General features: G+C 50.8%; 1 protein-coding gene across 2 annotated transcripts in view; it reads left to right on the top strand.

Moving 5' to 3' along the window:
- The window catches only part of anks1b (ankyrin repeat and sterile alpha motif domain containing 1B), a 33862-nt gene that overhangs the window by 12136 nt on the left and 9480 nt on the right, over positions 1–12246 (top strand). For both annotated transcript variants that reach the window (XM_085901769.1, XM_085901768.1), the window contains exons 10-18: positions 455–592; positions 2572–2728; positions 4031–4164; positions 4996–5188; positions 7933–8399; positions 8480–8599; positions 9045–9114; positions 10168–10274; positions 12042–12140. In XM_085901769.1, the coding sequence (XP_085757895.1) occupies positions 455–592; positions 2572–2728; positions 4031–4164; positions 4996–5188; positions 7933–8399; positions 8480–8599; positions 9045–9114; positions 10168–10274; positions 12042–12140 (1485 nt within the window). The remainder of the gene's footprint in view (positions 1–454; positions 593–2571; positions 2729–4030; positions 4165–4995; positions 5189–7932; positions 8400–8479; positions 8600–9044; positions 9115–10167; positions 10275–12041; positions 12141–12246) is intronic.

Below are 12246 nucleotides of genomic sequence, written 5' to 3'. Positions count from 1 at the left end.
GTGCAAGTGTTGGAGCTCCTCCAGGCGAGCCTGTCGACGGGGGGCCTCCGCCGCCACGAGGCGACTGTCATGAATAAAACATGGCCACTGTATTACAACACGCAGTGCAGGGACGTTGCCATGGCAGCTGTTTTGCGCGCGTGTTATTTTTTTATTATACGTGACCTATGGAATGTGGCTGCAGTCAATGACAGTCAATTGTGTCGCAGAGGTCTCGGGTGCATCTGAGGACCCCCGGGAAAGGACACTGCGCCAAAATAAGAGCACACTCGCTGTTAGGGCAATGTCAGTGTCACAATATGTGCTTGCCGTTTGAGCTGCCTCATAGCAAAATATTAGAAACGGCTAGCAATATGAAGTTTACCAAATGTCATGTGGTGAAAGTCTTCTGGATTCAAGAGCTGAATTCTGATCATATTCTGATCCTGATTTGCAACGGCGTACGTCCCCGCAGCATCCGAGCCCGCCCCTCGCCGCGGCCCCCGAGGACGACGACGAGCGGGACGAAAGGAGTTGCGGCCCCGCCGGATTCTGGGAGGCGTTGACCCCCTGCAACGGCTGCCACAACCTGGGCTTCTCCAACCTGTCGCAGGTAAACCAACAAATCATCTTGGCAGTGGCATCATACTGACTGCAGTTGTTTTTTTTTCTTTTGCACCGTTACCTTGGGAATGCTCGGAAGGAGTCGTTATTGTATTTTATCCGTTTCCTAGAGAATATAAATAATACGTGCCTATATGGCCCGAAAGCTTCCGTCAATTTATTTCCCCTCCTCTCGTCTTGACTTGTTAATCTTCCAGCATGATGCAACGGCATCTTGAGATTTCGTTGAAAATGATTGCATCAGGATCCACGTTTTTCGGTCAAACAGGTGCATCCTCACGCGTTAATAAAAAAATGCAAGCGAGTGTTTTTTTGCTGATGATTGGCGCCGGTCTTGTGGTCTGGATGAGGAGCTCCATTGTCCCGTGTGGCGTCTCCACTAAAGGAAATGCCAGCAGATTACAGGCTCCATTCATATCTGATGGCCTCTGCACTTGGTACGGCCAGGCGGGCTTGGACGTGGCTTTAAGAAATGCACAAAGTGTGTGTTTAGAGCAGTGTATGTCACGCACGCGCACACACACACACGCCGGCCTCCTTTAATCGGCATCCGCATGCGAGGGGCTCATTAGCGTCCAGATGAGGCTTCTTGTTTGTCCGCCGGCTTCCTGTGCAGCTCGGACACAAGTTGCTCTGTCTGCTGCTATCTCTCGGCTCGGGTGGGGAAGGGGAGGGGGTGAGGAGGGGTGGCGGCTAATGAATGACTTTGAATCGCCGAGCGCCTCCTCCTCCTCCCGCTGGCGCCCCCGGCCAGCTCATCTTCATCCAAACCGACGCTGGCCGCCCAGTCGGGAAGTGCTCAAACTTTCCGTCGCTGTCCTTTACTTCCTGCCCGAGCTTGTAAGAGGAAATCCCAGCGCCATACTCCCACTTCCTGGTTTTTTACGCTTCCTGCTTTTCTCCGCGGGACGCGGCGTGAACCTCGTAAGTTATGCTGTTATGCTTTGAGTTCTTGTGTGTGTTTTATATGGCCTTGTCAATTTCTTCACTTGTCTTACATGAAAGAGTCCATGCTGGTGGGCCCAGTGCTCTGTGGGTAATGTAGTGCGGCTTTCCATTCAGGAAAATCCACACATCCCGATGGCCGCTATTATGACGATTAATCGATGCGATAATCGGTGGAATAGTCGATTGTGATGGCGTACGTTGTCGTTCAAATCTGTTTGTTTGGTGTTTCGCTTAGCTGCATTCTCCACCGGTGGCTAATGGAGCGCTGATGGAGTTGGGTGTTTCTTCAGTCCTCCTGTCACTCTCAGATGATTGAGTCCATATTGATGGATGGCCCAGTGCACACGGGCGAGGGTGCCTCTAATAGTTTTTCAATGAGCTCAGGGGGGCCAGGGCGCAATAATGGAGAAGAATGCGTCGTGCAGCACCGGCGGAGAATTCAATCAAGGCAGGGTCGCGGCCAGGCGACACCTGTGAAACGATGACGGAGCCGCCGTGTTTGGGCAAAGAGACTCCTTGTTGTGTCTCGGGACGGGCGGGCGTCCTCGCTGTTTGCCCAAACGCGTCGGAGATAAGAGGCATCGCTCCGAGCGGCCTTCCTTTTGGGAGCAACCTGCGATGCGAACGAAAACATACTCTCAAGACATCTCTCGAGGCTGAGACGATTCACACGCGCATCCCAAAAAAGAAAAGAAAATCGGAACAGCCAATAGGAAATGTGTTTTTATTCCCATGTTAAGCAAATTTTTCAAATCCAGGTTTGACGGAAATATTTAATTCAGCTCCGAGTGAAGTATTTCAAAATGGAGACAAATGAGGTCGCTGATTTGCGCGCAGCCTCCCAAAGAGAGGAAGTGCTGCTTCCAAAGTTGCACTCATCTTTTCCCAACTGTTAGCTTGCCATGTGCACAAAAGGCCTCTTTTATCTTCTTCTTTTCTGGGGCGCATTCTTGGCGACTTCCTTATTTAATTTTTCCCCCTCTGCTGTGTCATGTGATTAGCGCTTTTGCCTCTCCCAAGGATCACAAGCGTTCGGGAGAGTCGCCGACCTCGCCGTCGCTAGACGTGTTCCCGCCCGAGGACGAGGACAACCCCTACGAGTTGGTGACCACCGCCGTCACGCGCAAGCCCTGCTCGTTGGACGTGGGCCAGCGCCCCGACGCCGCGCCCCGTAACAGTAAGCTGACATCAAAGCGCTACTAAAACTCAAGTCACTTCAACGTAGCTCGTTGCTATCGCCAGAAAAAAAAAAGTACAGATATCTGAACCTAATTTGACGACTCACCCGTAGGCTCATTGCCATGGCAACGGTGTCACCCGCCTGGTTCGTCACCTGAATGTTTCCATAGCAACTGCAAGTCCATTGACAAATGTAATGTAATCATGTCATGTTGGACTGTGCTTTTGAAATCCTCACCAAATGCAGCAAAGTGAGCTTTAAGCCTCGCTGGCTTCTCGCTGAGCGACTTTTTCCTGGGGCTTAACTTTCCCGGATGTGCCTTTACTTGTCAGCCTAATTGGACACGGATGTCATTCGGTCCAGAAGCGCGTGGGGGTGGGTGGGGGGTGGGGGAGTCGAGCTGCACGCTGCAAAAAGTGCTGATAGCTATTTAGTCGTGTTTTGAAATCGATCGGCTCCTCGAGGGGGTGAAACCTGACGGAAAAATATGAATGATGTAAAATATAATATACTCCATCTGCGTCCACTCTATATTGAATTTAATATTTGACTGGCGAAACGAGTGTTGGGAACACTTTGCTTCGCCACTCGTGCCTTGATGAATATTTCACCAAGCTGCTACTTGGCAATTTTTGCTTCAGTCTTCTTTTTAGCAGCTTCTGCACCGGGCTTGGGGGGGGATGTGTCGTTTTTTTTTTTTTTTTTTTTGCAGCGTCTACGCCTCAAAACAACCCCGCCGTCGTTATCGGAATCCACGTGGCGGCTGTCAATCACGCAACCTTTCTCATCTCATCCCCCTATTGACTTCCGCTTCATTTTCTTGCCGTATATGGAGCAGCCGCTCCATGACAAGAAACAGAATTCATGCTTCTTTCATGCCATAGAACGTGATTTTTTTTTTTTCCCACCGCCAACAAAAATCTTTGCAGACTTCTGTACTGATGTCATTGATTCATTGAAATCACCTCTTCAGCTCAGAATCGACTCGTCGTGGAAGCTGCGGGATCAGCCACTTGCTATTTGTGTGATGCGCGCCTATTTTCGGGAGGCACGCGTTTGTTGATGAAGACTTTTGTCCCTCTCGAAGCAAATTTGGGCCACGTCAGCGCTTTCTTCTCACGAGCCCCCTCGAAAACCTCCGAACCCCCACTTCGCTTTCCCACCAAGCACGCTCGGGAAATAAGTCGTTTGCGAAATGATGGTTAATTTTATTATTTGGCTTGTCGCCCAATTGCAGAGCTTACAAAAAAAAAAAAAAAAAAAAAAACTCCAAAAAGCATCTCTTCTTCCCTCCGCAAGGTCACTTGTCCCATGGATCCAGCCAGAAGGGGGGCGGTGACTATGGCAACCACTCCACGGGCCCCACTCCAGACTGCTCGCCCCCCTCCCCTGACACAGCCCTGAAGAACATCGAAAGAGTCATCCGCCCACAGGTACGGCGCTCGCACGCGCGCACAAAACGCACGCGCAGAGTAATGATTGTCGAAGCGACGGCTGCATTATTGAACATCACAGCATCCACCTACATGCAGCTGGGACACCTGACGACACACACACACACACACACACACACTTTGTGCTTGCTTGTGTTTGTTTCTCTGTTGTCGCTTCCAGCAAGCAGAGCCTTTAAGCTTCCTATTGATTTATTTTTAATGCAAGTAAAGCTAACTGCGCGCAGCCCAACACAAATTTGGGTTATCGAGTTTTGGTTTCAGGAGTCTAATTACAGAATGAGCAACACGGCCGTCGATGCGTTTATTTGTCGTCCACGTGTTTGTTGGATTTGATTTGCGAGATTGCCGCTTTTAAATATTTTAGCACCGAGAAATAAAAGTTTGCCGATATTCAGGCTGGAAATTGTAGCGGCACCAAATGAGCAACATGTGCGATCACAGCTCACTAATCAACATCTTCATTAATCACTTAGCTGCCAAGCGTGTGCGTGTGTGTTTAACTTCTCCCCTTCATCATCTGAGCGCCTTTTACGGCGACACTGGCCTCCAGAGTGTCATCGCGCGCCACTTCCCAAATGTCTTAGTCAGCACTTTGTGATGCTCATTAGCACACACGCTGCAGGTCCGGCTTTGGTGGTGACAACCTGAACTGGCGGCTGGCTAATGAACACGTTGCGGCGGATTAAAGTGGGATTCATTAGCGCTGCACACACACACACACTTGAAAGAGAATTATAGCACCCTGACATGCATGCAAAGACACACACACACACACACACACGTGTTTGGTAATGATGTGTCTCCTTTCAGCCCAAACAGCGCACGTCGCTGTCGTCCTCGCTGGACGTCCAGCGGCCCGTCAACCACAGCTGCGAGCCCAGCGAGGTCAGCTCGTCCCTGGGCTACGCCAGCTTCAGCACCAGCCCCCCGGCCAGCCCCCCGCTCAGCCCCAGCCAGGACCGGGACTCCAACGACGGGTCCGAGGACGAGCGTACCCCGGCAGGTAGGCCCATAAATGGAAGTATGAGTGAGTTTGCCTTTTTCCTCCTACGTGCCTGTTTTCCCTCCGTGCTGACCTGCGCTTGCGTTGCCGCGGCAACCAGGATTCTTGTTGTCATGGCGGCCGCAGCGTTTGATGGACGGATGCATAAAGACGCTTGTGTGTTTGTGCGGTTCAGAAGGTCTTATGAGACTTTCATGTCCTTAAAGGGAACACACACAAGTGTAACAATGGCGTCTATCATCCGGTGTGCTATTTTTGCTCATTATTTTTTCCTTGAACATAAAGAGCTGTCACCGATGAGCCGTATTGATCACACGGCTCTCTTTGAGAGTTTTTAATAGCGAGCGGGAAGTGGCTGACGAGTGATGCGAGAAGTCCCCGTGGGACAAACTCCTGGTCAACACCCGATTTTCTTCTGATTGCTTCAAATAATTTTGACGTCCCACCACAATTCCCTGACTAGTTTATCTCTTTTTATTTGTATTCAACCCAAGCGTGTTTCAACTCACTCTCTCTCTCTGCTTATTAGTTTCATAAGGCCTATTGTGGTGTTGCCGTAGCAACACGTGGCTTGAGAAGCGTGCGGTGTACGTACGTGGGTACAGCGGAGACAAGATTCAAAGAATGCCAGTGCGGCAAAGGAGTGGGTGAAAGGAAGAGGGGACGCACTGCCAAATGTTTTTTCCGGAAGGTGGAACAACTTTAGCGCTCCCCGATATTCCTCTGCAGCCAAATGTTTACGCAACAAATCTCCCAACGTGAGTGGGCGGCGGATTTAGAAGCGGCAGCAAATCCATCACCGAGGCTGATACGCAGCAGCCGACCCCTTGGATGGGGGAGGAGGGGTAATCCCCCCCCCACCACCACCATCCATAACATCAGCCTGGCTAATAGGAAAGTAGTACTATAGTAAGTAGTTTGCGGTGATGCTTTGTATGTCAGGGAGGCGCGACCTTCTCTTCGGATGCATCGACAGCAGCGCCTCAAGCACAACAAAAAGGCGTCATTAAAGTGATTTATTGTGTTTTGGAAGCAGCTTACTCGGAATGTACGCGCCACCTCTGTGACTCGCAGCCTGGAGATTTCCAAATGAGGCTCGCAGTTTTGTCAAAAGCGCCCGTCGCTGCCGTCGCACAAATCTCGGCGCCTGTGACGCTAATCTCCGACACAGACGCTTGCAAATCCCTCAAAGTGCACAGAAGTAGCGTGAGGGCAAAAAGACGGGAAAAAAAAACGTGTTACACTTGCACTTGAACACGTTATCTGCTAACAGGCTAACAATTAGCTTCACGGTTTGTTGTTGAACGGCGGTATACTTCTTAACCTGTCGACGATGCGTTCAGGGACTAAATTTCACGTTACATTTGTCGCCTTTTTTGTGCTTTAGAGCATCTTGGCCACACCCACTAGTGACATCACCCCCCTAAAGCTAACTGAGTCAGCCAGAATCCTCCAAAAACAGCAAAGATTGTCTTGAAAAGTTGCTACTTGTTAGCCTAGCGTGAGCGTAGCACCTGAGGCCTAGCGTAATGACTTCCCGCGCGGCATCTCCAAGGAAATAGGCCTCTGTATTTCATCTCCGGTGCTGACTGGCAGCCAGGTTATTACTTTTAATAACATTCAGCCACCACGAAGACGTCCCTATCTGAGATTTGTTCTCCCTCCACTGCGTTGATGCATTTATTTGTACGGCTTTATTTATGGACGCCGACCTAATTATGCATCAAGAGCCATCCTCCTCAAGGTCGACAGTGAATAAATTACAACTATGTTCTATTTAGGTGTGTACCCCCTGGCGTCCTTCTAGGTCCACTGGGACTTCTAAATGAAGTGGATTCTCATTGTTGATGTCAATTAGCGCCACCTGTGCTCTCTCGCTCGCATCACTTCCTGTCAGTTGTCCGACAGGACGGAGGTTATATAACACGGAAACGCTAAAAATGAGAATAAATTGCCTCTCTCAGAGAACTCCCGAGCGCGTTGATCTTTTGTTTCTTAATTACGAAAATGAGGTCCCGTGTCGCTCACGTTTATTATTTCGGTGTCTAAACTTGTCGAGCACGCGGTTGTTTGTTCAGCCGGCGGCTCACATGCCATAACCTGTGTACACTTGTACGTACGTATATGTGTTTGGTCGTCCATGTTTTTGGGGGGGGCAAAAAAAAAGTGAGGCAGAGGCAGCGTTTTTTTAGCGCGCTAGCTTTCTTAAGTGCACTCAGCGAGGTCTACTTAAAGGTAAGCCACTTTTCTGTCTGCGACACACACGTTGAGAACACACTTTGCCACCCCTGCTGATTTGATTGTTGTCAGCGGAACTTTTCTTTATTTTTGAAAATCCGTCCCGCTCCTAAAGGCGCTAATGGTGCTGCTGCGACTCTCTGTTGCCGTGGCGACCGTGCCGCTCACCTGTTGACGACGGAGCGGAGGCGCGCGACGCGCAGCTAAACTTTAATGACGTACCTCACTCTGAAACGGGCGGACCTGCTGTCACGTTGTTATGGCGATATTTGGTGTAAACACACAATGCCTTTTCTATGCTCAGTGTTACTGATGAGTCAAATGAATTTGCTTTTCTCTGGCATGTCGAATGATGCTCTATAACCCCCCCCTCACCCCCCGTCGGAAAATTCCCCCGATGTCTCTCTGCTGATGAATTCACGCATACATGCCCCACTTCAGACACGTTGGATTCAAACAGTCATGCATAAAACGGAGTCAGGAGATCTTGTTGTTTCCCTCTGCAGACGACGGGCCTTATCATCGCGACCCGCCGCTCGAGGATCGGCGGAAGAGTCGCATCCCAGAGGAGTTCGCTGGCCTCCTCCACGGCTCCTCCCCGGCCTGCGAGACCCCGGAGACGCCGTACCACCTCTACAGCCCCAAACCTCGCAAGCACGCTTCAACGGGCCTGCGGCCGCCCGACTCGAAGGACGCGGACGCATCGGCGACTCAGAAGCCCCAGGTGGTCTATCGGACCGTATTCCACACAAGAGTCAACCAGGACCTGGAGCGACGAGTTGACTCGCGGCGCGGGACCAACGGCGAGGTCGCCGAGTGCGAGGGAGGGAGCGCGCTCAAAGGCCCTGGCTACGAGGAGAGGGCCTTCACTCTGGGCAGGATGAGGTCCATGCCCCGCCCCGTGCTGGACCTGCAGCTCTCCAAGTCCCTATCCAAGTCTGACTCAAACCTAGTCGCCGTGTCACCCATACAGGTGAACAAAATAACAAATCTTTTTAGAGCGCCAACTACTGCTGAGTAGGACTTAATAATCTTTTTTTTGTTTTGGTCCAGGAGGAAAACATTTGGGAGTCTGCATCCCGGGGCCAAGACTCAGGGAGTTCGGGTGGCGACGGAATCACTCCGGCAGGAAAACTGGAAAGAACGCCCTCGTTTACTGCCGAGTGGGAGGAGGTACGAGTTAATTGATGCGATACAGTCATCATTAGCACTCAAAAGTATTGGGACAGACTTTCCAGAAGTTTTTTAATTGTCCGAGATTTGAATGTCACCATCCTCAGAATAGCGCCGACGACATCATTAGATGGTGCAGAACCAATTCCACCTTTGTGCCGCGCCATCATTAGCCGCGCGCCGCCGCGAATTAGCATCTGGAATTTAGCGTAGTTCCCGGCAATTAAGACGACCTTTGCGCCGTAATTGCAAACGGCGGGAGGGCGAGATAAGAAAAAAGCCAGGAGCCACGCTGGGCTCGGCGACCAACCGGGGAGAAGAAGGTGCATTTTTAGTCGCTCTTCGCTCAATTAGGAAGCCAGACGCGCTTCATTCTTTGCAGCTTATTGCTAACATAGCGACTGTTTGTTTTGACTTGAGAACGGTCTCTGTCTTGTTTGCTCAGATCGACAAGATTATGAGCTCCATCGGGGCCGGAATAGGCAGCGGGCTGGATGTGAAAGACCGCGACTCAGGTAAAAACAACAAGTGCCGGCCGGATTGAACGAGAGAAGTTTTCTCTTGCTCCATTTGTTTCCAAACTATTTTTCATCACTTTTAATTGTAGCGAAAAAAATGACGTGGGTGGCAGAGCGATGCTTTGGCTTTGTGAGGGGAAAAAAAAAAATAGGAAACTGACTGTATTTGGACATGAGTGTTCCGCCTGACAACGACAATATGTATTTTTAAATGCCTGTCTTCTCATCCCCCCCCCCCCCCCCACCAAGACACACACACACACACACTTCCTTCTCTCGTGTCAATCCAAATGCTTCATTTACCATGGTTACCAACCCAACCTGCCCCCCCCCCCCCCCTCTTCCAGAACTCTCCACTCCCCTGCTCCCCAACACACACTCACACATTAATACCCGCGGCACTTTTGTCTACGTGGAAGTGGGTTGGCTGGGCTTGGAGACAAAGACGCTCGGAGATGTTGCGATGGCTACCATGCGCAGAGGCAGCGCAGTGGCGGAAGAGGGTGAGGGAGGGAGGGAGGAGAGAGAGAGAGCAGAAGCATACAGATGAACGTGGGAGTCCTCCATGAAGAGAGTCTCCAGTGCACAGCTCCATCTTTTGCTCTCTCTCTCTTTTTTGCAAAACACACACACGATCGCACGCATGCGGGCAAGGGAGCGCAACAGCTGAGCGAGCGAGCGAGCCAGCGAGCAGCTGCTCCAAACACACACGGACACCTCTCGCCTCTTTCGGATCACTACCTTCATCCTCCTCCAGCCGGCCCGGCAGGATTTTACAGCCAGGACGAGGGCTCTTTTTCTGGATACAACTTCTGTCCTCGCCCCTAACCCCTTTACGGCTCCCTTTCTGCGCTGACCCCCCCCCCATCACCTTTGGCATGTTTCTACCCTAGCCCCCCCACCTTCCTTTTGTCATGGCTGGCTCTTTTGACAGCCACTTTGCCCGCCACAACATGATGTGGCAGTGCCAGCTGTCCCAGCCGGACTGCCGCTGCTACCGCGTGGACGGCTACTCGCTGCTCAAGCGTCTGCCCCTGCACCCCCTCATAGGTCCACGATGCCCGCTGCAGTCGGTGGGCCAGTGGCTGGACTCCATCGGCCTGGTCCAGTACGAGAACCACCTGCTGGCCAACGGCTTCGACAACGTGCAGTTCATGGTGAGTGACGTCTGGCCCCCCCCCGTCTTGCCTACGTACGTAAGATCGTCTCTGCAAGTTGTCGGATTTCCTCTTTGCGCCTCCCACGCGCGACGAGCCCACGCCGCCAATGCAGCCAGTGTTTTTTTGGGGGGGTTTTTTTTTTGTATCTTGCGCAGCCCCTGGAAATGAATAAACATGGCACACGGTGGAAAAGCACCTGTTGCCTACGGATGCTCGACGGCCGTGACGCAGGTCCAGAGACGCTGCTGGCTCTGAGCGACATACCAAATTGCTATTCACTCAAATTGATCTTCTCTTTCATCCAATTAGCGCACATGGAAAGAAATGAATTAGTCCTTTTTTTTGAAAGGAGAGAAGTGAATCTTGTTCCCGTGGCAACTGCAGGAAGTCCTCTCGCACGTGGCCAGTGTGCATGAGGACACGCCATTTGTTGTCCTCAACGTTCTCGTCGATGTCGGGATGTCCCCCGACGGCGCGTTGCGGCAGTCGTGTCGTCATTTCGGTCACTAGGTGGCGCTCAAAATTTGCGTTGTTCAGAGATGGTGCCAAAGCCCAAATATCGATTGGTGTCAAAGAAGATACATCTCAAAATGCTCTTCTAGTTCAAAAACGTCTTCAGATCTCATCTCAGTGGCGGTTAAAAGCGTCGCCTAGCAACTATTTATCATTAGCCATGGCCGCTAATTAGCCCGGGTGTGTCCGCTAACCTTCACCAGACGTTCGAGGACATAACAAGCAATATTTTCCGATGGAAACTCACCACCAATTTGCGACGGTCGAGAATGCGATTAGGAGTGTACCCGATAAACGCTTAAATCGGAATGAGTCAAGGACGTGATAATCGGTGTCACGTGGACATAATATTCCAAATGCTGATGGCTATCTTGAGCTTCTAACTGCACAACCGAGTCATCCATCTCCATTCAGGTCTCGACCCCCCCGCCACCGAGCAGGAATTTCAATTTGTCAAGTATTGTGACGATGACGACTGAGCTCGCTCCGCCACGGGGAAACGACTCGTGAGATTGATGAAGTGCTACGCCCGTTGCATACTAAAGTAGCCCGCCAAAGACACCCCCCACGCCCCCGTAAATTCATCTTCCACATCTCTATGCATACTAATGAATAAACTAGAACAAAGAGTAATTGCGGGAATCATGCCAGACCATGACGATTGCCTTTGCATTCCTTGTGCAGCCACCAGGGGGCATGCTACTGGATTTACCGGCTTGATAACATCGCACCCAATTCTTCTTTCCCTATTGAAATGAATGAAAACTCAACTCCTCTCTGTGCTTCTCAGTGCGGCACTAATATAATTGCTTCTGAATTTGTCCGGGATTATTGTCATACGAAAAGAATTGCCTGATTTTTGCCCCATTTTTCCTCAAAATATTGTCTGCCATTAAGTCAAATATATTGGAGTAGGCTGAAGGTGTCAACACGAATTGTCAACCATTGTACAATGGTTAGCGTTCCGATGTGGTGGTGATACACTTTGGCACAAGTTTGTTATTCCCAGTAGGATGCCAGCCAATAGACAAAGACAATAGGAAGAGCGTTTGTCATATCCAAGTACTGTTAGCAAAGAACTGGCAATGAGTCGTGTGACAAAACACTTTTGCTAACACAATTTGTGAGTTTTGGGCCGCATAATGAGGCTCCCGTCCTCACGCCGAGTGCTTTAAAGTGGAGGAAAGCTTTAAATTGGGCTTCAAGTGCAAACAAAGCACGCTAAGCACTTATGCGTGTTTGGTGGCACAGGGCAGCAACGTGGTGGAGGACCAGGACCTGCTGGAAATCGGCATCCTCAACTCGGCCCACAGACAGCGCCTCCTGCAGGCCATACGGCTCCTTCCCAGGGTGAGTCCTTAAGCCGCCCAAGTTTGATGTCTTGCTTTTGGCTTGAAGCGCTCTCAAATGAAGTGGGAGACAAGTCTAAAATGTTGAGATCAGCAGATTTTACAGC

The sequence above is a fragment of the Syngnathus leptorhynchus genome, chromosome 21, assembly GCF_054491065.1.
Source record: "Syngnathus leptorhynchus isolate UIUO chromosome 21, UIUO_Slep, whole genome shotgun sequence".
Lineage (NCBI taxonomy): Eukaryota > Metazoa > Chordata > Actinopteri > Syngnathiformes > Syngnathidae > Syngnathus > Syngnathus leptorhynchus.
Note: the sequence above shows the minus strand (reverse complement) of the source record. Positions and strands in the feature narration are given on the sequence as shown.